Raw genomic sequence first — 25,536 nt, 5'->3', positions numbered from 1 at the left:
TAATAGAGGGCATCCCCACACTATTATTTACTGGGTATAGCTAGAAGACTTATCAGCCATAAAGAGGGAACAGAGGGAGAAACTGGATGGTCAAACGGCGGCGTGCCTTGTGGATAATCAGGGCCATTTTTAGAGTAATTCTCCATTAAATAGTATTTAAAGAAGCAAACATGTTGATAGTGAAAGGACTTTAGGAAGTTGCAAAGAATAAACTAACAGGAAGTTTGTAGCATGTTTCACTGAAGTAAATAATATTGATAAAAAAATATAAACCACGAGGTGCTTTACAGTAAGAATCTGCACAGAAGATAAAAGTGTCAGAGATAAAAACGCACAACATAAAACTAGTTAAAAGCCAGTCTGAATCAATAAGTCTTCAACTGCTTCTTAAAATTACCAACAGAATCAAGACAAGAGCGAAGTTGGAGGCAATGCATTTCACAATCTTGGGGCCACTGCGCCAAATAAGCTATCCTCTCTCGTCTTAAAATGTGTTCCTGGAACTACTAACAGCCTTTGACTAGAAGATCACAGACAGCGAGAAGAGCTGCAGGGCTCCAGAAGGTCAGAGATATAGCCTGGGGCTTCACTGTTCAAGGCTCTTAAATTTTAAAATACACCCAACAATGTATGTGTAACCAATGTAAAGAGAGTGAAACTGGGGAAACGTGCCGTCTCTTTCTTTGTGTTGGTTAAAAACCTTAGAGCAACATTCTCCACAGGCTGGAGACAATCGAGATTTCTCTTATTCAGAAACATATAAAAGCTGTGACAGTGATCACGATGGGATAAAAACAAGAATAATCATCTCTAATTCAGCATCTGACGTCAGAGCTGAAAGCTTAGGAATATTTGTTAGCTGTGACAAACAGTTTCTATTGAATTCATGAAAATGGCACTCATCGACTTGGCAGAATCAAAAATGGCACCAAAGTTTCTGATGTTTTGTTTACCAGAGGAGGCCAATACATCAAGATATTGCTTTATTTCAGATATTCTGTTCTCATAGGCTATAATTAGGGAGTGAATTCTTTAGTCACTTGCTATTAGTTTCCACAGAGTCACGGTTTGATACTACCAAACGAGTTTATCGAGGACAACTTTAAATATTCAGTTGGCTTAAAACAACAGTAGAACTGAATACCATTAGCCTAAAAGTAATAAGACAAACACAAAAACTGCCTGATTATTTGGCCTAGGGGGAAAAAGAAAGAATAGGTCATATGAGTGATCCCTGTGGTACCCCACATGGCTTTTAGAGTCTGACATGTTCTGGTTTGCAAAAACACTGAATATTCTGCCATAAAGATAGGACTTAAACCACTCTAGAACCACAAATATAGACTTCTGTGGCTCTTTTTTACCCTTTAGAGCCTGATCAATTGAAATACTGTAATCTACAGCATCAAACACAGATTTAAGATGCAGGAGAACCACTACAGCGGACGCTCCAGAGTCAGCCGACATCAAAATGTCATAAAAATTTGAGTAAAGCAGTTTTGGTGGAGTGGAGCTTACAAAAGCCAGACTGAAATTTGTCAATGTCATCATGCTTATCAAAAAAAAAAAAAAGCAGTGGGCGTTTAAAACTACCTACAGAAGCAGAGTACTGTTTATAATGCTAGATTTGATTGAGAAATGAAAGATGACAGTGGTAAATCGAAGCGAACCTGGTGTGGGTGTGCTGGTGACATATCTGAGATGCTACAGATGGACAGTTGCTAGTATGAACACGGTGACTGCGCACAGTATATACAGGATTCCTCATCACAGCAGTAACAGCGGGGCAAGGGGACAGACCGCGATGGGCTGAATCTGGTTAGACACAGACATGCCAACATGTTAAAAAAAAAGAGTGTAATCTAATTATTCTGGCTATGTTTAAGCCTGTGTCGCTTGAGCAGCTTACTAGGAGGTAGGGAGCCGTTGTAGACAGCGGGTACCAAACCGACGCTGTGGCGATTTGAGGGGCCAGGGGAGGAGTGCAGCACATCCCTGGACTCTGGTGAATGCTCGTCGTTGGAGTAGCTCTGTGCAGAATCGGAGACAAACAACATGTCTAGGAAAGCATGTTTGAGCCTTTATTGAAAGGATCCCATGAGGAAAAAAATGACAGCATGCACATCCTACAAAATAAAATGAATGGATTTTACAGAGCCCAGTAAAAGTATTTGTACACCTTAAGCATTGCTATGTCACATATTCTTTTGAGATTTTGTGTGATAAATCAACACAAAGTAGTGCATCAAAGTAAATTGATAGAAAAGATATTTAGTTTATACTTTCCATTCTGAAACATGACTATGCTTTGATCTAAACCATCACATTGTAATTCAGGCTGTATGTTAGGGCTATGCTGCTGGAAGGTGAACCTCCATCCCAGTTCCAAGTGTTTTTCAGGCTCTAATAGGTTTTATTACATTATTTTCCCACATTTAGCTCCAGCTATGTCCAAGTATGACCAACTTTGCTGTTCCTGCTGAAGACAAGCATCCCAACCGTGCTTCCATCATTTTCCTACTACTGCCCTGCTCCATGTTGATTTATAACAATAAATCCTAATAGAATACACTGAAGTTTGTGGCTGCAATGTGAAAACGTTTGAGAGGGGTATTAAGTCTTTTGTAGACTCCATATTTATGCTAAAGCTGCTCACCTGGAAGGTTGGATAAGTGATATTCTTTGGGGTCCGACGTCGAAGAGCAGGGGCCGATTTAGGACGAGGCCTCTTCACTTCTGGCTCCTCCCCTCTGGTACGGCCAATGTCCTCGTCACAGGACTTCCTTGAAGTCAGGACCTTTCCCTCCAGGAAGTAGTGGTTTCCGTTCCTGTCCCTTTCTCGCTCGCTTCTTTCTCTGCTCTCTCCTGCTGCCATGGAGATGGACGCCTCCCCTTTGCCATCGGAGGTTATCGTGCAGTCTGAGGCGGAGCTGCTTTGATGTTTGTGCTTGAATTTGAAAGAGTCACTGCGGGTGGGAGGGGTAGGAGGAGTTGGGGTCGGGGTAGACGAGGATGAGAGAGACTCCGTCTTTGAAGGCTGTGGGGAGTGCGAAGCTACAGCTGCAATCTGATTGGCTGCCAAGTACTCCAGCTTGGAGGAGGGGGTTTCAGGACGCTTGAAGGTGTCTGGGTCGAAGATTGACTTCCTCTGCTTGGGTGATTTATAGATAGAGAGTTGGGTGGCTGCTGTGATTGGACTGGCATTGTCTGGAACCACCGACATAGCTCCAACAATCATCTTGGGCCACGTGCCGCCGCTGTGCTTCTTCTCCATGGCGGTCTCCATACTGATGCATTCAGGGTGAGAAAGGGGCTCAAACGGCAAGGAGGACGGCGCCTTCGTGTACGAGCAGCACTCCTGAAACGCACTGGGTCCGTAGCGGCCCGTTCCCAGGTCTACCAACGGTCGCAGACTGGTGGCATGCAGGGAAACGCTGGAGAACGGTTTGCTCACGTCCCCGTAGAGCTCATCAGATTCCCCTCGGACCTTCCTCCTCTCCCCGGAGATACTACTTGAGCTGGCGCTTCCGACGTCAGGACAGAAGATGTCCGTCTGCGTCGAGCTGTTGTGTTTTAGGTTGCGGCCGTTTCTGGAGTGCATCTCCGACAAAAGAACCCGCCCATTGGACTTCTCTGATGAATCCCGCAGGCTCTCAAAGATGTTCTGGCCCGATGTGCTGTGAGGGAAAAACTAGGGAACAACAAAGTAATAAAAAAAAAAACATGATACATTTATAAAAAGCAATAAGAGAGGTATAACATAATTTGTGCAACTAAAGTGTTTCAACTGCTATTTAGGGCACAAAGAGTTGGAGAGAAAGTTCTGGTTTCAATGAGAAAAGGAGCTCGGGAAGAGAGATGAGAACTGGCTCACCTTCATAAGGGAGAGGCTCAGCGAGTCCCTGCAGCTCCGCAGCAGAGCCTCACACTCTGTCACAGATTTGTTATCAAGAGCAATTCCATTAATCTGCACAGAGACACAATGAAAATAGGGACAGGTCACTATACTGAAAGAAAAGCACTGGAAGTGAATCTTCTACAGTCCTTCTGGTGTGTACGAGTGCGTCTTTGGCATCAGTATTCTTAAAGAAATGCAAAACTACGAGCACACTGTGGTGACAGCGGCAGTAGCTTCAAGTGCGTGTCGCAGTGTTATAATGGGAAAACTAAAAGAGATCTAGGTCAGCACATTTTAGTCTGCGGTACTCTCACATTTCCACCATAAAAGATTCAACTGGAGTTTTGAAACTGAGAAAGTCTAACGTGTGCACGCATCCAACAGACGCTGCCTCTGAAACAGAGTATATTGCATATCTTTGTTTCCTTTAAGCACTCTGTAACATTTTGCACACAATTAGGCAGCTAAGATAACATAAACTCTAAAATGTAAAATGCATATGTATCTCCATTATTTATCGGGGTTTTAACAGATCTATTATTAGGTGTATTAGCATCAGACATGAGCTGGTATGAGATTCTCAAAGCATATTAGCCTGGAGCGAAGATTTTTGCTTTTATACAAACATCTTAATAGAAAATCTGACATAATCAAAAAGCTTTAATTTTAAATATGAAAACCACAATTATCAGACATATACTATTAAAGTAGCATTGATTATAATGCTATCCAGATCTAAGCAAAATGTAGAATAAACACCTGGCCTGCTAAATAAAGCAGCATTTAATTGGTAGTAGTTTTCACCATTCTGCTCTTCACAGACTAACATGAAAACCAAGCTCATATTAGCCTGATATTAGTCAGGCTCTCTGCTCAGGTAGAGCTAGCAGTCAGCTGATTGACCGATAAGCAACTCATCGCTTACCTGCAGCTTTAAAAACGTGTCACCTTAACGTGTTTCTCATAACTGGAGGTAGTTCTCACAGCCAAAACTGTCTTTTTGTAAGCTAAGAAAAGGGCAGCCCCTTCCTTTGGACCAACTGGTGGTGAGGGGTCACCCTGAGTTACTCTATGCTCCTGGAAGCTGGAAAAAAACACTAAGATCGGTCTATGACGTTCTCTGGCACCTCATCCAAAAAAGACTTTAAACCGAGGGAACAGTAAGATCTAGTGAATGCTGCTCGTTACGACTCTTTGACCAATCAATCTGTGTGATTCGCCTGAATTTGACTTTGTAAAGTGCCTTGACATGACGTGTTGTGAATTAGTGGTATATTAATAAAATGTAACTGAATTAAGATGAAAACTGTTGGTGGTTTTAAAACTGAGGTAAACCTTGGTGTGCTGGCTAAGATCTAATTTAGCTCACTTAATAAAAAGTGGGTTACAGCTGTGTAGTAAAACACAGATGTTGAGGTTTAATAACCAGAAAGAAAAACAGAATCTACTCCTACTGACAGATTAATATTACAGACGCCATGTCTTTTTAACTTTGTTCAGTACGTGTATATTGTTCTATTTGTAGAGAGAGACTCAGCAAGTTCTCTCAATCAGCTGATTCTCAGGGATTTAAACACAACTAAATCTCACCTTATCTGGGTCGGGTATGTCTGTTCTGGATTGGTCTACAGTACTGTGGTAAGGGAACCTGCGCTTATAAATGTTGACAAAACAAGCCCTAAAAAAAAAGGGATTTGAAGGTGTATTTAAATTACTCACAGCAATAAGCCTGTCTCCGACTGTGAGCGAGCCTTCCCGGGCAGCGGGACTTCCCTGGGCAACGGCAGTGACAAACACCCCACTCTCCAGACCAATACCGCTGTCTGAAACAGAGGAGAAAACGAAGTGGCACAGGGGGACGGAAAATATAAACGCATGCAGAAACACAACAGCTGCATCTCAATAAAAACTTAATGACACGTGCCTCGATAAACTGAAAATGAATCCTCGCTGGGTCTTGCAGCAGAATAACGGCACATAATGGCTCAGACACATGAACCTTCCTCCATGGCTTTATCAGTTTTCAGAACTAAATCTCACAGAAAGCCTTTGGGTGAAGCGGAAGAGAGTCTACAAGAGGACCCCAGGACCAGATGCGCTCGAGAGATACTGAAACATCTGTATGTTTCAACCTTGTAAAAAGACTAGTTTTTTCTCTGAAGAAATTAACTCAAATTCAAAAGTGGGAGTCATCCCTCTGAGATGATGCCACCGTGATAAAAGAGGACTTTAGTTCAAAGCTTATAGATAAGAAGTTTGAGTGTCTTAGGGCTGGACGATAGAAAGAAGTGTATTGATAAAATAGAAATCATATTGATCAATATCAATAAATATCAAAAAATTCAAAACATATTTTAAGTGCAGCCCTGCTAATTTTATGTTGGTGCTTGATGACCTATTTTAGATAAAGAACTAAAAGACTGAGATCAAGATAAACTCTCTGTTAAACCAACTTTTTACCAAAACTGCAAGTTTTTAAAAAATAACCTGTGCTCTCTCAACTCTTTGAAGGGGGCGGAGCTTGGAGCATTCCTGGGTCTGCGTTTGTGATTGGTTGGGAGGATGTACTGAGTGTAGAACTAACCTACATAATAGGTCAGAATGCAAAATGAAGCAAAACTGTTCTTCTGCTGAACTTTTTACTGACCTATTTCTCCCCATTAGACTACACGTCTATAGATTAATGTATATTGTCATTGAATTATGCTCCGGCTCTACTGTGTCTGCTACTAAAGTGTAATTTACCTTTATGTCCCATAAGGTTGATGTGAACAGGAGTGACCAGCCTTCCGCCCAGAGACTTCCTCCTTCGTACCACCATGTTGATCAATCCGCCTCCGTTCAGGACAGCCTTCACCACTTGCTTTCTGTCCTTGTTGGTCAGGTCGATGTCATTAATCTTTAACAACCAATCGTTCACCCTGGAGTCCAAACAAAGGAAACGGTGATGAATTCGACAGACCTCCGTCCACATAATAATGTTTATTCAGGAGGCTCATACCTTAACCTTCCATCAGCAACACTTCCTTTATCCACCCTAGTAACAAATATCCCACAGTCTCCAGGTAAATAGGGATCATTTACCCCCTCGGCAATGTCAAACCCAAGAGCCTTCAAATCCATGTCCTCCTATTAAGGCAATGACAAACAAGTCAGTCAACTTTCTTCTCATTACCTCCTGTTTGCTGCTGTCCTTTTCTGGCCGTCTTGAGACGAGCCTCAGTCTCACCCTGTCTTTCTCAAACTCCACCACCTCCGTCTCCCATTCCAGGGAGTCTGTGTCAATGGCAGAGTCGTGAGAGCTATGCGCCATGAGCTGACAGAACCGGGCCTCCTTCTCCAGCTGGTTCTCCATCTTTTCCCTTAACACAAAGCAACAGGGTCAACGGTCAGTCACTAATGCCAATTTACCCTGGCTAAAACAGATTTTTCAAACAAACCAATCGTTTCTTGGTAAATCTAAATCTGTCCAGAAGTATGTTATTGAGATTTTATACATTAGACCACAGTTTGAGTTTTTTTGTGTTTTGTTTTTACTTAAAAAAAAATAAATCAGTAAAATCAGATATTTTAGGCATGCATTTGACCCCTAATACATCACTCTGGAGAACCACTTTTCTCTGAAATCAAATCTGCAAATCTTTTAGAGCATTTTGCACATCTGAAAGAACTGAAAGTTCGCCCACTATGGTTTGCAAAATAGCTCACCTGAGATGAACAGATTAGAAAGCAGTTTTTACCCCCCATCCATCACCACATAAACTTTAACTTCCCCGTTCCTGCTGACAAAATGGGAATGATGCGTTCAAGATCATCTGCCGTGTTATTGTTCCTCCTCACGTAGTATTTTCCATAGAGGCCAAAAAGCTGCATTGTGCGCTTATCTGATGAGAGCACCTTCCTCTATGTGTTCACTGAGTCTCCTTAGTGGCTTGTTGTAAATTTATTATGGACTTCTTATGCTTTTAATCTACCCTTTTTGTTGCCACTCTGCCCATAAAGGCAACATTTGTAGACTGGATGACCAATCTTTGTCCTGATATGTTCCATTACCTGCACTGTAGATCTCTGCAGCTCCTCCAAAGCCCTGAGAACCGTCCACAGACATTTTACCCATTTAATAGTCAAACGTACCTATTGCCTACATTTCTTGTGACAAATGTCTACATTTCCCACGCTTTCTGCCAGTGGGACGAAGCAGAGAAATGGATAGCAGCATTTTTATATAGCTAGTTGAGCACCTAGAGCAGCTTCTTGCCCAGCAGGTACCCACCACACACCTGTCAGCGTGGCACAGAGAGGCTTTGACGCAGCGCGTCCTTGGGATCGCCTGACCTGTCTGCTGTGTTCACTGGTCTTCATGGTGCCATTTGCTCACTAGTATTCTCTAACAAACCTCTGAAGGGTCCACAGAACTGCTGTGGTTCTAGTTAGATTGAGTTACCGAGCTGGACTCTGCTAATAAGGTGACCTCTGAAGGCGGCTGGTTCCACTGGTTTTCATTTCGGGGACTAAACACCGATCTAAACTAGAAAACCTACACACAGTGATGATTTACTAAATTCCCAATTAAATACATTCAAATTGTTGGTTGTGATGTCAAAGATGTAAAAAAGTTGAAAGATACAAATACCTTTGTGAGGCACTCACAAAGGTATTGAAAGCATTCAATTTAAACTTCTGAAAATAGGCCTCAGAGTTTGTTTTAAAACATCGGACGTCCTTTAAAAAAAAAGGAAAGAAAAAAAACTTTTCTGCTTTGCCGATTGGGGAATATAAATCATATTTAAAGCAGAAAAAACTAAAAGCAGACTGCACTTGTCAGCAAGATGTATGAGGTGCTATTGAGGCTTGCCTGCAGGGTAGCAGTGACATTCAAAGCCCAAAGGTACACGTCCTTTAAGGAGGATAAAGAGGGACTGTTTAGAAAGTTACAGCGTGATCTAGAATTACATACAGGAGAAGCAGCTGATTCCCAAGCTTGAACGTAGAAAAAGATAGATAGATAGACAACTGGGGTCTTGATGAAGCAACTTATAGTCAGGTAACATCAAACTTTTAGCAAAAACCTCATTTTAAGCCATAACAGTCCACATGAGCTCTCCATACACAGATTTGACTAAGAAATGACTGTCATGTACGCTTTCACCAGCAGAGGGAGCCTTTACATGCAGTATAGCTTCAGTCATAAACACAGAATTAGGGACAGTGTGACTTGAAATGTTTACATGTGTTCAAAACACTAATGCTTTCCGGGATAAAAAAATTTAATCTGCGTAAATGGAAGTGCTGCCAAAAAAAAAAAAGAAATCCCCACCGAGCTCCATGATGGCTCGATGTGAGAGGGGGAGGGCAGCACAGCGGGGAGGAAACGCAGATACAAAGTAAAACCATGTGCTGTGTGCTCCAACTATGGTGTGGGGAGGAGGGGGGGCTTTACTTGGGAGGAGACTCACTTTAGTTCTTTGAGTTCTCGCAAAGCATCGTTCTTCTGCTTCCTCGTGTCGTCCAAGTTGCGCAGGGCGTCGGCCAGATCGCTCACGGCCCGGTCCCTTTCTCGCCGCAAGTTATCACACAGAGTTCTGAGGGAAGCGGGACAACAGATGGTGGCAGGATGTGAAGAAAAAACAGGTAAAAAGCATATTGGAATGAGTATAAATAAACACTACTGATACAGCACCTTGTGTTTGAAGATTAAATAAATAAAATGGGTTTAAAAATACACACACACACACACACCTTATGCTCTCTCTCTCTGCCACTATTTTGTCCCTCTCTTGGAAGGCCCAGTCCCTTCGACATTTGGCCACCTCGGCTTCCTGCGTGGCCTCCTTCAGCTCCTGGGACATGGCTTCATACTGTTTCCTCAGCATCTCGATCTCCTTGTTGGCTCGTTCCATGTCCAGGGTAGCAGAATCTTGTTTCTGAAGACATTCATTGATTTAGTCTTTATATTTATTTCCCAGACTGTTATAGCTTGCATATCCAGTATCTGCTCTATATGTGTAGTTCAAAAGGAATAAGCAAAACAACACAGGAAAGCAAATTTTTCAGAGCAAAGAAGCGCTGGAAAAACTTACTGAATACAAACATGGATTTTTCTACTTTTTTAATGTGGTAAAACAAATAATTATCTAAATAAAAGCTGGCCTATTTTTGGCTTCATGTTAATGGTTTCAGGGATCGATCCCTTACTCTTAAAGATTTGTGAAAAGTTTAAAATATGTGGAAGGACACCGTTTCATCCACACATAAATCTCCATTATGTCTACAAGTTTTATCCTGTACAGAAAAATGAAATTCTACACTGTGGCGCTCCAGCTAAATGGGTTATTTCACGACGTTTTAAGTCAGGAAAATGCATTTATTCTGAGCATAAATGCTTTACATGTCCCATTCTCTCTACATGTTTCACTAGAGGAAGAGGAGGTGACGCATGGCCTCCTACCTCAGGCTAACTTAGTCAAAAATCCATTCATGGGCCATGACAGAGGTCGCAGATGAGACGGGCATGATAGGAGATCATGGGAAGAAAAAAAAATAATAATAATAGAAAGATGCCTTTAGGAGGCTTGAGAGCGGCCGGATGAAGGATCACCTGTCTGGCCTGATAGTATTCTCGGAGCAGCTGATCCCTTTGAATGATGGCCTCCGTCCTCTCCTTGCGGGCCACGTCCCTCTCCTCCCGGACCATCTCGATGTCCTTACAGGCCTGGCTCAGCTCCTTCTGGGCCTCTGCTTTGTCCTTCACTTCGTCGCAGTACTTCTCCAGCAGCTCGTTCCTCTCACAGATGGCTCGGTCCCGGTCCACCAGCGACGAGTTCAGCTCCTGTCCCAAAACAAAAGGAGGGTCCTAGTGAGAGAAAGGCTAGCATCCACATCTGCTCCTTGTTAAAAGTATTTTGACTTATTACCTGCTCCCAGAGCAGAGCATCAGCTCAGATTTTAGAAAGCAGGAACTGGCCAATATAATTTATAACTTTAAAAAAACCACAACAGGCAGCTAATCCAAACTTGTGTGGAAACTGCTGCTTGCAAAAACTAAATTCAATTAGCACAAGGCACTTTATATCCAGCACCTATTAATGTATTTTTTTTTTATGCATGGTTAAGTGTTAGTAGTTATGTTACCTACTCGGGGACGACGAACACCAGGAGCTGTCCTGTTAACATGTTTATATCTGTATTTGTCACCGATGGTCGTTATTGTGCTCCTCACTTGTAAAAGGCGTCACCTCTTCACTAAATATTGCATTTTAAAACAATTACAAAAATCTATCTACTTTGAATTGAAATCTTTCAACAACAAAAAAATATTGGTTTAGCTTATAATATAACGACCAGTCGGCTATATTTCAGGATTAACCAACTTGATCTTTCCAACTTGACAGATTCTGCAGAGGGAGTGTAACACACGTGTTTAGAGAGATGACTTTGATCAGAACGATGTAATTCCTCCGTAGCCGACGTCTGAAAGGTTGCAGTTAGGCACCATGAGAAAACCACTGTGCTCTGTGCAACATCAAAATTAAGAATTCAGCCCACGAGTAGTCAACTTTACGGCATCTCCGTTTTGCAGCAACGGCTGCTAATTTGAGGTTTAACAGAGATTTTTTAAAAATGTGGCAGAAGAAATGATGACGCAACAAACAGTCCTTTACATGTTCATGTGCACTCAATCTGAACCCATTTAGACACGGAACATCATAACTACTGTCAAAGTAGTAGCTTTTGGTTGCATTAATAAAAGCCCCGCTTTGCATAATTTGCTCCCACCCCCCACCAACCCCACCACGAGGGCATAAAATTGTGCAGATCAGTGTCTCGTTTTCTGTCGGCCTCCTATTAACGCAGCAGTACAACTGGAACACAGCATGTGGAAATCTAAATTTAGCACAATGTTTACCTCCTACGTTTTTTTTTTTCCTCTAATTTTTTTTTTCCTGACAATTAAAGCCCGCCGCTGCTAAAATTTCTCACAATCAGGGCGCCGTTTCATTTTAATTGGAGACGCAGCAATCAGGCTTTTCCTGGCCATTACACATCAGTAGTTCTCTCAAACATCTGACCTTGAGATTTTGTCTGATTCCTCTCAGAACTGTAACAGTGTTTACTGCTTTGATTCGACAACTGCATGCATCAAAGGTTTAATATACAAGGAAAAAAAAAAAAAAACATGCTTCAGGTTTTTAATAATCTTTAATGATCAAACAGAAAATGAAAGGATTTTAAGATCATCCTCATGTCGTTAACCTTCATCTGATTTTTAATAAACTCTAAAGAGGGTCCATCACTGCACTGCTGGTTGATGCATTTATAGACCAAAAGAAAAAAAACCTGGAAGCTTTGACGCCCTTGTCGCATGGTGAAAAGAGGCATTTTTTTCCCAGTAATCTGACCTACTCATCTCTAATTAGAGCCGATCGAGGGGCGGCTGGTTAATGCATAAAGGATGCATCCCTCATTTTAACCGGTAGTCTGTGTGTAATCTGCTCCTCAGCAGACATGCAGCCTAAAAATCGGTGCTCACTCAGCCAGTGAGATGGTACAGCAGGGAGGGCTGTGTTTACATAACGGCATTTTAACACTACATTTGAACTTGTGGGTAGAAAGGGACAAAAATAACATCAAAGTGAAGTGCAGTTTGGGTCTGGGTGATAAGGGGTCTGGCATCTGCAAAGAACCGCGCGTCATATCTGACGAAGCGCCTGCACGACCCGGCCAACCCGCTCGATGCTACAGCCCCAGAGGTTTGCCTTGAACCCTGCAGGAGCGGGCAATATCGGCAGGAAGTTTTCAAACATGACCGGTTACATGGAGGATAAAATGCTGCAGATGCAATGTGCAGAGTCAAGGTTGCACAGAGCCTGGTAAGCTTCAAACTGCTAGCATCTGCTGCTAGCATTTATGGTCCCATCCTGCAGAGTTACAGATAAGCAATTATGTTTTATGACACCTACAGCCTATTTGGTAACTCACTGTAGATATTTAACTCCTTTTCAAACAGTAGGAGAGGCTAAGATCTCGACATTAAGACCAGTATTTGAAGTAGTAGTTACATTTATATGCATTAACATTTGTGTATCACAGTGCAACGCAAAACTATTTGTACATTTTGAACTTTCGTGGTTTTCGTGGGTTTTTTTCCCCTCACATTGCAATCACAGCATTTCGTGTATTTTATTGGGATTTTGTGAGAGACAAAAAATAACTATGAAGGAAAGGAATAAATCCTAACAATTAATATGAAAAGTGTGGCTTCCAATGCCACTTTTCCCCAAGACCGTATAAATAAATCCAACACTTAGTTGTTGTTTTATTGCAAGGGGCTCATCCTTCTTTGCAAAATAGCTCCAACTTGCTCAGATCGGCTGAAGCGCTCCTATGAACAGCAATTATCTATCAGATTTAGGTCTGGACGTGGCCTGGGTCGTGCCAGGAGCGGAATAAGCTTTGAACTAAACCATTTCATTGTAGCTCCAGCTGTTTGTTTAGGGCAGGGCTGCCAAAGTCCAGCCCTGGAGAGCTACTATCCTGCGACTCTTAGATGACTCCCTTCTCCAACGCGCCTGAATTAAACGGCTGAATTCCCTCATCAGCAGTCAGTCATTCAGCTCTGCAGAGGCCTGGCAATGAGCCATTCACTGGATTCAGCCATGCTTGAAAGTGGGATGCAGCTTAAAAGTTGCAGGACAGTAGCTTCCAGGGCTGGACCTGTGGAGTCCTTGTTCAGGGTCACTGTTCTGCTGGAAGGTGGACCTCTGACCGGGTCTCAAGTTGTTCTGCAGCCTTTAACAGTTTTTCTTCCAGAATTACCCTCTACTGAGCTCCATCCATCTTATCATCATCATCATCATCAGCTCCCACCGCCGTGTTTCACTGCACATTTCCTACATGGTCTGTGGCAAACTGGACTTTTTACAGCCTTCTTTCAACAAAGGAGTTCTTCTTGCCACCACTCACTAAAAGAGAGCCAGACTGATGGTTGTCCTGACCCAAGATGCTTTCCCCTGAACTGAGGGTCTGTGCACCTCTTCTGAAGCTACCATCCCTGAGTCGTGTTGGACTCCCGTGTATCATTAGGAGCGTTATAGGAGCCCGCTTTCCATTCTCAGATAACGAACTGAACACTGCTGCATGCTATGAAACTGGACTTATAATTACAGCATCTTTCACGAGAAATGACCCCTCTTCCCATTACGCGGGCTCAAAACGTACAGTGAGGTTAAGCTGCACACACCAAAACATGTGTTAGTCTCATACCTGTCTGAGGGCTTCCAGCTCTTCGCTGGCCACCACCCGCTCCGACGAAGTGTTCTTCAGTCGTGCTTCGGCGGCCTCCAGCTCCGTCTGCAGCTTGTCCAGCTCTTTGATCACCTGGTCCCTCTCGCTCATGATGAGACGGTACTCGTTGAAGACAGAGTCCCTCTCCTCCTTGTACTTCTCGCAGTCCTTGGCCGCCTTCAGCTGCAGGTTTTTGTAGCGCGTCACCTCCGACTGCAGCCGCTCCATCTCCCTCTGCAGCTCCTTGTTCTGAGCCGAGGACTTGTTCAGCTCCTGCTGCACCGAGTCAAACCTGAGGACCGAAAGGATGGCGGTAAGCATCCGGGCCTTTTAGAGATTCATCATTAACTCCTCTGACTGAATTATAGGAGATTTAAATCGCATGGTGTGAGTGCTTTCACCTCCTCATCGACGTGGAGAACTGCTGCTGGTAGTGCATGGCGGAGTCCCTCTGCTTTAACAACGCGTCCGTCTGCTTCTGCAGCCTGCGGTTCTCCTCCTCGGCCTGCTCCAGGCGGCTCAGGTCGGTGTTGTGGTTGGCCACCTTCTCGCCGTAGCGCTTGCTGAGGGCGTCGTAGTCCTTCTTGACGCCCTCCAGTTTGTCCATCGCCGTGTCGTACAGCTTATTCAACACCTCTGAGGAGCCTTTCTCCCTCATCACCTGGACAGGACGACGCGCGGTAAACTGGTCACTGGTGCCGTCGCTGTGCAGCTTTTTAGCAGCAGGTGGCATCGGTGTGCAGAGAGGCTTCGATTTTTACAATCAAAAAGGAATTTGGTGCATTTCTAAACATAAACAGACTCCTTGACCTGCAGTTGTGTTCCCGACTGAAACCTCATGAGTTGGATAAAAAGCTATTTATGGACAACGTTCGGTCAGTCAGACTCCATTATTAATCCTCAATGAGACTCTCTCTCTCTCCTGCCCCTGACAGTCTTGCTGATCCAGACTTGCTGATTCCTGAGAGAGCCGCTGTGACCCGAGGGCTGGATTGACCTCAGCTGAGCAACATATACTGCATATACCGCGATCTTGTAGCTACACGGTTTAGGTCAGCTTGCCCTTTGCCGGAGCCGAGCCCCTATTCGTCTGTTTGCCCTTTTCAGAAATGCTCTGTATGCATCTCCCTCCCGTTGCCTGCCCTGTGTTTACAGGGCGCCCGTGGGTGCTGTGTAAGAGAACTTTACTGTAATACAAAAAAGGGTCACCACTCCCTTGGGACAAATTGCACACAGCATAGAACATAAACGGACAGATTTTTTATACAGTTTAGGTAAAAAACCAAAAGCTCTGTGAAGTTTCAGCACATAAACTCCATTTAATGCGAACTGAACTGTGCGTCATGTTCATCAGACGACACGGGGACAGCGTCATCCGCCTCTCGGCTGTGTGTTTTTTGTCGGAGGCGTACCTGCTGTTGCTGCAGCCGAAGGTCTGCCAACTCCTTCTGGTCTTGACTGTGCAGCCGTTCGAGCTCCTCGCAGTTCTGCTTCAGGTGGTTGTGCTCTCGGACGAGCTGGGCGTTTTCCCTCCTGACCGTCTCCACCTCCTCCTTCAGCTGAGTCTGGTCGCCCAGGACGCGGCTGTGCAGCATGCTGGGGGCAGACGCGCGGGAATAAACAGCGTTAAAAGCCCAGAACTTTGGCAGTATTTAACTGCAAATCGAAAAACGGTTTCAGGGACAGAAATTGATTCGATTTTTAAAATATGGCAACAGAGTCATGACCCAACTATTTCCTCATGCTTTTTTAAAGGTTAGAGGTTCTTGTTTCATCCTGCACAGTAAACCGGATCCTTGCATGCTCCACACAGACCTTACAGGGTTCCTCTACCTCTTTTACCCTGAAAATTGCTGAATTCTCAGTCATTTTAAACCAATTATTGAATTAGAGAAATAAAACTTCATAGTGAGGTTATAGCTAATATTTTCAATAGAGGTCAGGGTTTAAAAAAAAAAAAAAAAAAAAAGATCTGGACAAGGGGACGGCTTGACCAACAGCTGGCTGGACAGATGGACGGATGTCGGGCTGAATGCACAGAGGGACGAGCCACACGGATGGATGGATGGATGGCAGGTTAGGTGGATGGCTGCATGGCTGAATGAAGGATGGGATAAATGGGACAGAAAGAGCAAGATGGCTGGAAGGTTAGGTGGATGTCTGATAGATCGCAGGAGAACGGGATAAACAGACCGATGGATGGACGGACACGACTGATTAATAGAGAAACAGATGGGGATAAGTAATAAAGCCTGGACAAACAAAGATTTTCCCAGATTACCATTTCCTTTTAGCATACTTATGTGGTCCTGGGAATTTAAATCAGCTACTTTTCCAAACTGTATAGAAAACCATGTTTATTGAGCAGTGTGTGTGGATTACAATTCCTAAATGCTCTTTTACCCCAGATATATGATCTCTAAAGGCTATAAGCAACAACAGCATTACAGTAATAAGCCAACTGCATATCTTAAAATACGCCAACTTGCTAAACTCTCTAACAGCTGACATATGATCTCCCTGGATGCTACTGAAACTTCGCCTCGACTCCCAAGCTGTTCCGCTGAATGATTCAATCACATAAACGGCTTCATTTCAGAGCTTTAAAAAAAATAAATAAAAATAAAATAAAAAAAACGGGCAGGATTGCTGTCCTGCCGGGGCTCTGGTGGTGCAAAAACTGGCTGCAGCTACAAGGGAACGCTCTTTCAATCAGGCTAATGGAAGCGCCATGCCAGCATTTGGTACAAACGCTGTAAAACAAGGCTATAAAATTTTATTATTCCAAGCAGGTTGCTTGTGACAAAATGCTCAACCTCCTTTTTTGTTTGAAAACGAGTAGCATGACAAACTCACCACTGCAGTGCAATCTGAATGTGTTGAATGCAGCGCATTGCATAATCGCCCTTCATTATTGCTGTGAACGAGAAAACAGGTGGAAACGGGAGAAATGCTTACTGGTAGAAGTCGGCTTCCTTCACAGCCTCCTCACACCTCTTCAGGGTTTTGGTGTGCTGGTTCTGGAGAGACTGCAGATCCGCCATGGCCCTCATGCACTGACTTTTCAGGCGCTCATAGTCATGGCTGGCTTTGGGGTTTGGCCTATCAAAGACAAAAATGTCAAAATTCTACTCAATTTGATTATTTTCTAATTAAAAGATGTGAAATGGCAGGAATTTTTTTTCTCATTGTCCAGCAGAATATAATACCAACAGGAAATGTCTGGGCAAACAGAAATTTAAGCTAGGAAGAAATGTAAGCAATCATACATTATATTGAAAGGCCTGATGACTAGAGCACATCGGGCTCAAAGACAAACAGCTTCTGTGTTTGTGGAGTCAACATTATTCCTGAGAGCAGGGAATTAGCAGATGAAAAGACGGCAGAAAGAACCGACGACAGTAATCTCAGTGGGTTTACCTTACCGAACAAACCATTACTGATCAAACTATGCCACTCTCAGGAGGATATTGTGTGAAGAAACGAACAGCCAGAGCCAGAGCAGCTCCGCCCGGATTTGTACCTGCAGTCATCGAAGGTGGTCCCGGGCGACGCCAACGCCAGACGCTTGCGGAGCTCGTCCCGCTCCCTGGTCACCTGGCGGAGCTGCAGGAGGATGGTGTCCAGGTTGTCGCCCGCGTGGCGGTTGTCGTTGACGGCTGGGGGAGGGGAGGACGTTTCACCGTTTACAGGCGAGCCTGCAACAATGAGGCCGTTACCAGAGGCTGGAGCTATGGGTCGCGTATTGCTCAATTATTTACCATCTTAACTGATTCACCAATGGTTACAGGGATGACACAGAATCTGGGAATAAAGTCAGGAAATCTCTTTTTTTTTTTTTTTACTTTCGGTTTTAACTTTGCTGAACTGCTTGATTTAAGAGGTCTAAATACTATGAAAATGATCTGAGGGACCGCAGGTTTAGGATGATCCACTGTATCTCCTAACAGACTTGTTATTTAAGAGCATTTGCTTGAATTTGATTCTACTTTTTGGAGCAATTGTTCAGCTTTAATTCGAATGAAACTCCTCCGGCCAGTAGATAGACTTGTGGTACTTTGTCAGTGCAGTAACAAGTCCATACTTAATTGTTGTAACTCTTTGCCAACTAGACAAATCAGATTTAAGGAGAAGGATAATTTAGTCCCATTGTTTTTCTTCAAAAGGACCCCCCCGGCAGGATGTCAGGCGATTATGTGCATCTTTGAGTCAACTTTTGGATCTTTCTCGGGTTTATGTAACACAGCTGAGTCATTTGGACCTTTGTCGGGAACAGGGAGAGGCAAACGTGGCGAACTTCCTTCCAAAACAAGGACAAACTGATCGACTGTTTTTGCACACATTGTGGGCTTTAAAAGGACAAATAAATCCAACTTCCTGTCCTTCAACTCTCAGCTTTCCTTAACCTCCCTGATTTTACTCCTCCGGTGCATCTTTTAAACACAGCCGCCGTCCATCGGCATACATACCAACGCTGCTGAGAGAGCTGCTGCTTTCTGAGTCGGACGGCATGGTGGACAGGACGCTGTAGGTGGAACCTGCCGGGAGAGGAGAGCAGAGCCGTTCAGACGTACAGCAGGATCAGATTTGTAAGCCTCCCAAACACAGAGGCCTGAATTAACAGCCAGCGCAGCGAGGAGAGAAACGACTGCTACACAGTCAGCTCTTTACTTAAAGCAAAGTCGAGTGATAAATGTGGAGCGGGGCTTGTACTTGAAATAATAACTTCCACCGCTTCTCCTCACTAGGCTCTAGATCATCGCCGCAGACCCTGTTGTCGTTAAACCTCCCCCCCCCCCTTGGTGTGCAATCCGCCCTGCTTTGATGTATCGTCTCCAGACGTTTCTGCTACACGGCCGTAACGTCGCGGCGGATATGGGATTTACCCTTTTTTATGACATGGAGAAGAAGAAGAAGAAAAAAGATGGAGAAAGAAGATTATTCCTCGGTCTGAACGGACGCAGAGGTCGTTAAGCGGGCGGGTATTCCCAACAATCCAAGAAATGAATAAAATAAAACCCTCAGGAGATTCCCGATACTTTACAGGCAAAAGGCAGCATAAACAGCCCTGAATCCAATGAACACCTCACTGCTTTTATTCCTCAATTTATTCGATTTTACAAAAGGAGAAATCGAGGTGAACTCATCTGAATATATATTTTAAATCTAAACCCGGCTAAAAGCTTCTTCGTTAATAACTGCTACAAACTGTAAACAAAAAAAAAAAGCTTTAGTTTTATAAAATACAGCCATTAAATAATTACAATTGTTTTTAAAAATAAGATATTTTCCTCCACATATGGGTAGGTGCACCTATTATTATTTCTGGCCATTTTTGATTCATTTAAAGAATTACATATGACATGATTACATTTGTATTGGCCAGTAAACGCCTGACTGGTGCATCTCTGAATAATTTTAGTCTGGCTGTAATTATACATTCAGCTCATGAGACAAGACTGCACCGGTTAATTAAGCTCAGGAGAAAGAGGCGCAGCAAGATTTTAAAAATATTTAAAGGACACAAATTTATTTTTTTGTTTTTTTCCCCACAAGCTATTTCAAATATTCCAAAATATTAATAGAAGCAGTCCATCTAGATATTCCCAGCCTATATAATGTACTTTTTATAAAATAAACTACTCCTTAAACTGGTTTAAGGAATCTTTGTGTAAAAAAAATACATTTTCAGGCACAGATTACCATGTAAAAAAGCAATAAAAATAGCTCTACAAAATTGGCTTTACTGCTTCGCAAACAATACATGAGTGGTGGAGTTTTCTTCAGGCTTCTTTCTTACAGCAACCAGGTCACATTAACTCATGTTTAGCCTCCTCACACACGGCAGTGTTTGTGGTACTGCAGCCTTTCGCTGTCATTATCAAGGACAAGCGTTTATTTAATTTGCCCCTTGAGCCGGGGTGAAAATCCAACTTTCCAATCGTCTTTAAAAGCACCCTCAGCATATTAACTCAGGACATCCAATAACATACCCAGAGGTTGCAGCAGCTGAATCGTAGGTGTTGCCTTTTACAAACCTCTGCCGGATCAAAGCAGGACTGAATGTTTCCATTTATTTGCACAGAGCAGGTCTGAGCTCAGATGGAGGGGTGAGCTTTTTGAACAGGCAGGCTGGTTTCTATAGGCTCCTTCAGACCAATACAGAACAACATGTGCGGTCCTGAAATACCCACAGCATAAGAAATGTTCAGGGCTGCAGCTATCAGTTATTTAGTAATTGATTAATGTATTGGTTATTGTTTTGATTAATCAATTTATCTAAAAAGAAATACTCTGAGTACATTACCATCTTGTAATTAGCAAGAGTTTATTGCATATTTTGAATGCATTGTAAATGGCAAAAGTATGCAAAAAAAATAGATTCAATGCTCACAACATGGCAGTATAATTAAGGTCTTTAAATATAAAGCTCCCCTTTATTAGTAAGATTATTGAAAAATCTGTGTTTCAACACATTTGATGTTTTCCAGTCAGGTTTCCATGCTCACCACAGTTCAGAGACCATCCTTGTCAAGGTGTTTAGTAACATTCTGATAAATGCAGAACCACTGTGCTGATATTATTGGACCTCAGTGCAGCATTTGATACCATTGATCATTCTGTTAGAGCGCCTAGAAAACTAGGGTCGGCCTTTCTGGTACAGCACTCAACTGGTTTAAATCCTACTTAAAGGACAGGGACTTTTTTGTGTCAGTAGATAACTTTACATTATGGATGGCAAAAATCAAGGGTCCATCTTGGATCCTCTCCTGTTCAGTATCTACATGCTCCCCCTGGCTCAGATAAAAACAACATCAGTTACCATAACTACGCAGATGACACACAACTCTACTTCACCATGTCACCAGGTGACTATGAACCCATTCAAGCCAAAATGCCAAAATGTTCTTCAATTGAATAAAACAAAACTGAAGTAATTATATGTGGACCAACAGAGGAGCAATGAAGAGTTAGCTTCAGTCTCTTCAGCTATTAACCACTAATCAGGCCCGAAATCTGGGTGTAGTGATCGACTCAGACCTGAACCTCCAAAATCTAAAGACAGTTACAAGGTCGGCTTTCTATCACCTGAGGAACATTTCCAGGATTAAAGGACTAATGTCTCAGCAGGATCTGGAAAAACTAATCCATGCATTTATCTTTAGCAGGATTGATTACTGCAACGGTGTCTTCACAGGTCTGCCTAAAAAGTGGATCAGACAGCTGCAGCTGATCCAGAACGCTGCTGCCCGCATCCTCACTAAGACTAAGAAAGTAGAGCATATCACCCCAGTTCTAAAGTCCTTACACTGGCTCCCTATATCTCAGAGAATAGAATTTAAAATACTTCTATAAATCCCTGAATGGCTTAGCACCTAAATACATCACAGACTTGTTATCAGTGTATCAACCCTCCAGACCATTCAGGTCGTCTGACTCCAGCCTGCTCTGTTCCAGATAAGTGGAGCATAGGAACTAAATGCTGCTTCTCTGTGTCTGGTTCTGATTCTGGGTCTGCAAAAGTGCTGAAAGCCTGAGTTCTTTTAAATCAAGATTAAAAACATTTGTTTAAGATTGCCTTTGACTGTTCCAGTTAAACTGTTTAACTTACTGAAACATCATTAGTTTAACTTTGCAGTCCAACTGTTTTTAAAATCATTAATATTTGCTTTTAGTTTCCATTTTCCTCCAACTTTTTTTTAACCTAATTTTATTCTTTTATTTTCCTGGGTTTTATTAATGCAACGTACTTTGCGTTGTCCTTGTGCTGAAATGTGCTATACCAATAACTTTGCCTTGCCTATGTGTACGTATGTATAACTAGGGTCGGATTATTTTGTTAATTAATTAATCTGTTGACTATTTCACAGTTAATTGACTAATACAGCAAATTGTTAATAGGAGATTTGTTTTTAAAGAACTTGAACCAGGTGAAGCACTGCAGGAGCTTTGGACAGAACATACAGCACTTCCCGACGAAAAAGGGTTTTCACCTTAAATGCCAAACGGATATTTTAGTGCTGTTCAATTCCTAAATCAGTTGACGATTATTTCAATAATCAATTAATCAAGATTAACCCGTTTGTTTCAGCACAATAAAATTTGATAAAAAGAAAAGGCTTTTAAAGATCTAGGTGAAAAAAAAAGATGTATATATTCTAATGAAGCATCCTGAATCAAGCATACCACTGGAATATTATGCGGTGGAGTCATGTTGTGAAAATAGGCCATACCGACGCTACATGTGCTCCTAATTAGCGCATCCAAACAAGCTCACCTGAATGCAGGCATTACAAGAAATCCAGGTGGAAACAGAGACAGACAATTCATTTCATCTCGCCAGCTTTATACAGGCCAACGGAGACGACTAACGGCTACGCATACAGCTTGTGGTTATAGCTCAGAAATCAGTAATAGGCATAAAGCTAGTTGTAAAAGAAATTAAAAACAAGGCTTAAAGAGCCATCATCAGCGGCAGGCTAGCCGTAGTTTGACAGCCACAGTTCTTGACTTCTACTTCTGCCCTTGTTCCCCACTGGCTTTAGCTGCGGCTCTCCTGTGTGACGAGGCCAAGCCTAATTAACTATGAGCTCCGTGCGACTGAGCCACTCCATCTTAGGGCCGGCAGACAGAGGAGAGGAGAAACACAGAGGAGGCATGGACAAGCAGAGGATGGACGAAGAGAGATAGCCTAATAAGTAAGTCAGAGAAAAGATAAGAAGAAACGTAGATGAGAGGAGGAAAAGGGGAGAGGAGCAAAGCGCAAAAAAGGCTTTTAATATGTTCTGACATTCCCTGTCTGACGCTCAGCCCTCCTGCTCTGCAAAGTGCTCAAAGCACACAGCTTTGATTGCATATTGTTCCACCAGACATGATGAGAAGCGCTGTGGAGTTGCTCAGCAGTCGCTCTCTACAATCAGCCCATCTATGCAGAAAGCCGTTCCTCGTTTCTTTGCCGGCGTTCGGAAGCGACGTCTGACCGTCTCGAACCCGGCGCGTGACCGACGGCGTCTCGCTGGAAACAGACGCGAGCCACTGGGAGGCGTTATGTCACGGCTGTGGGATAAATCCTTTTCATAATATCCTGCAGACAAACTCAGCCGAGCTCTGATAGCACGCAAACACAACAACAACAACAACAACAAAAAGCAAGGAGTATTTGAGGGCGACCTTGTGGCAAAGTTATGAGGACACACGCTGCTGCATCGGCTGAAACCCCCCTCATCTGATAAAAACTCAACTCAAAAAGCTGCGTGTATGCATCTCCTTCCTCCAGTCTTCATGTAATCCATATTTACAGTTTTTTAGCATTTATTTTCCACCTCTACGTTTTTAGAAAGAAAAGCAAACAGCTCGACATTAACTAGATGTGAACGGATCAGGCTTCTGCGCCCAAATCAATGTGCATTTTCCTCTCTGGTCCGCCCTCACGTTTACAACAGATTCTGGCTTTTTTTTTTTTTCTCCTCTACTCTCATTTGAAAGACTAACCAAAGAAAAAATATTTACGCTACAGGTGATTTGATTCAGGTAGACACACACGCAGCACTGCAGCAACTATCTGGGTAACTGTTCACACCGACTGTCGACATCAATATCTTTAATGAGCAGAGTTTTTTTTTTTTTAAACTAACAAACTCTTTTCCTTTAGTGCTGTGTGTGTGGTAACCCCCCCCCCTCCCGGCTGCCGTCCTCAGCTGTAGCTGTGTGCGCCAGTCGTGTTCAGCCCCGGCCATTTGCTTGGCTACAGCTAGGCTGGTTATGTTTCCCAGTAAAATGAGACGGTTTAGAGGCGTTTCTCAAAGACCAACGTGGTTCTAAAAGCATGGGAGTGCATCTGTCAGGACAACAGCCAATGGGGAGTTGGGTGCTACGTGAGGTCACGTTACATCATCACAGCAGTTCAAGAGCGACGCCTGATGAGCATCTAGAGAGACGACACCCGGGGCTAGCATGGGCCCACAGACAAAACACGCATGTAATTTGGATTACTTTTAAACATCCATTTCAAACCGTCTTTCATTTCAACGTCGACGGAAATATCCAAGTTAACAGCAGTTAAAGCAGACAAACTCACAAAAACACTCATTTCAGGCTCCATTATATAAACCAAAAGTATAATTACGGCAATATCACTAATATATATCAAGCACATCTTTGCAATGTCAGCAAAATTCCAAAGAACTGCTTGGATGCCTGCAATAAATATTAGATAAATGCTTTTCATCTCATATTAATATAAAAATAAATATATATTAAATGAATGTACAAAGCTTTTAGCCTCTCCATGCCAGTAATACGTTTGGTGGTCCTTCTCGTTTAGTGCAGAAAAAAAAAATCCCACAGACATTAAGAATTAGGATGCTTTATTAAAGTCAACAAAGGGGACCTATTGTGCAAAATTACCTTTTCTAATGTTTTTATACTTCCATTTAAGTCTCTACTGCTTCTAGAAACAGTCCAGGTGCTAAAAAACAAAACCCATCTAGCTGTTTTGGGCAACATGTAAACGTTTTGTTGGTTTCTGGAAAATTAAATGTTTCAAATCCCGCGATTATTACGTCACAATCTGCGGGCTCTGCTCCTCACCTAGCAACCCCAGCCAAGCTCCGCCCACTTCATCAGCTGCTTTTACCGGTGTATATGCTGTGTGTACTGGCTGTTCATCATGAACATGATTAGTCATTTAGCACAAGCTAGCACTATCAACAGGTCACTGGTAGCCTTGTGTCCATTTAGAAACCACTGTAAGTGTTGCTGCATCCTTGCTGGCTGTGCAGGAGGCTCCACTTCTTTTCTGCTCCTGCGTCTGACTCAGGGTCAGTGATGTACAGTTGTACCATTGTGCATCTGTTTGTAGCCATTTTCATGTGTATTAAGTGTGAGTGTAAACGCTGAGTTGGGGGCGTGACCGGCTACAAAAAAGTGCCAGTGCTCTAAAAACGGCTCATTCTGAAAGGAGCTCAAACTAGGTGAAACTCGGGAGATGAAATCTAATTATCTGACAATGATTTTGCGCAGAGAATTTAATGAACATGTTTTGTTCCTATCCTATCCTAACTCATTTAAAAAAGGAAGCTAAAACCAAGTTTGTCCCGTGCCAGAACAGCAGCTGTGCCAAACAACGCTTTCAATAAAACAATGTCACTTATTGTTATTAAACATAAGCCATGTAAAACTAAATTGCGGTCTGTTTTTATTGATTTTCATGTACAGTCGGCATATTTGAAATTCTGAATACTCAGGCTTTCTTTATTTGTAAATATATAAACAAGCGTTTCATTACATTTTTATTGAGTTCAATTAGATCTTTATGCATGATTAAACAAATGCATAAAGATTTATGATGAAAT

At 42.8% G+C, this 25,536-nt stretch overlaps 1 protein-coding gene across 10 annotated transcripts in view; it reads right to left on the bottom strand.

Moving 5' to 3' along the window:
* The window catches only part of dlg5a (discs, large homolog 5a (Drosophila)), a 101,644-nt gene that overhangs the window by 60,952 nt on the left and 15,156 nt on the right, over positions 1 to 25,536 (bottom strand). For 5 of the 10 annotated variants that reach the window (XM_036126664.1, XM_012880534.3, XM_036126666.1 and 2 more), the window contains exons 2-18: positions 18,652 to 18,720; positions 17,706 to 17,880; positions 17,141 to 17,284; positions 15,595 to 15,778; positions 14,584 to 14,843; positions 14,162 to 14,474; positions 10,497 to 10,727; positions 9,638 to 9,822; positions 9,355 to 9,480; positions 7,128 to 7,260; positions 6,900 to 7,027; positions 6,644 to 6,819; positions 5,618 to 5,721; positions 3,875 to 3,967; positions 2,657 to 3,691; positions 1,910 to 2,030; positions 1,671 to 1,815 (exon numbers count right to left, since the gene is read on the bottom strand). In XM_036126664.1, the coding sequence (XP_035982557.1) occupies positions 1,671 to 1,815; positions 1,910 to 2,030; positions 2,657 to 3,691; positions 3,875 to 3,967; positions 5,618 to 5,721; positions 6,644 to 6,819; positions 6,900 to 7,027; positions 7,128 to 7,260; positions 9,355 to 9,480; positions 9,638 to 9,822; positions 10,497 to 10,727; positions 14,162 to 14,474; positions 14,584 to 14,843; positions 15,595 to 15,778; positions 17,141 to 17,284; positions 17,706 to 17,880; positions 18,652 to 18,720 (3,622 nt within the window). The remainder of the gene's footprint in view (positions 1 to 1,670; positions 1,816 to 1,909; positions 2,031 to 2,656; positions 3,692 to 3,874; positions 3,968 to 5,617; positions 5,722 to 6,643; positions 6,820 to 6,899; positions 7,028 to 7,127; positions 7,261 to 9,354; positions 9,481 to 9,637; positions 9,823 to 10,496; positions 10,728 to 14,161; positions 14,475 to 14,583; positions 14,844 to 15,594; positions 15,779 to 17,140; positions 17,285 to 17,705; positions 17,881 to 18,651; positions 18,721 to 25,536) is intronic. The other 5 variants (XM_036126665.1, XM_036126670.1, XM_036126667.1 and 2 more) reach the window with 1 other exon arrangement.

The sequence above is a fragment of the Fundulus heteroclitus genome, chromosome 22 (genome assembly GCF_011125445.2).
Source record: "Fundulus heteroclitus isolate FHET01 chromosome 22, MU-UCD_Fhet_4.1, whole genome shotgun sequence".
Lineage (NCBI taxonomy): Eukaryota > Metazoa > Chordata > Actinopteri > Cyprinodontiformes > Fundulidae > Fundulus > Fundulus heteroclitus.
This window is presented reverse-complemented; position numbering and strand designations above follow the sequence as displayed.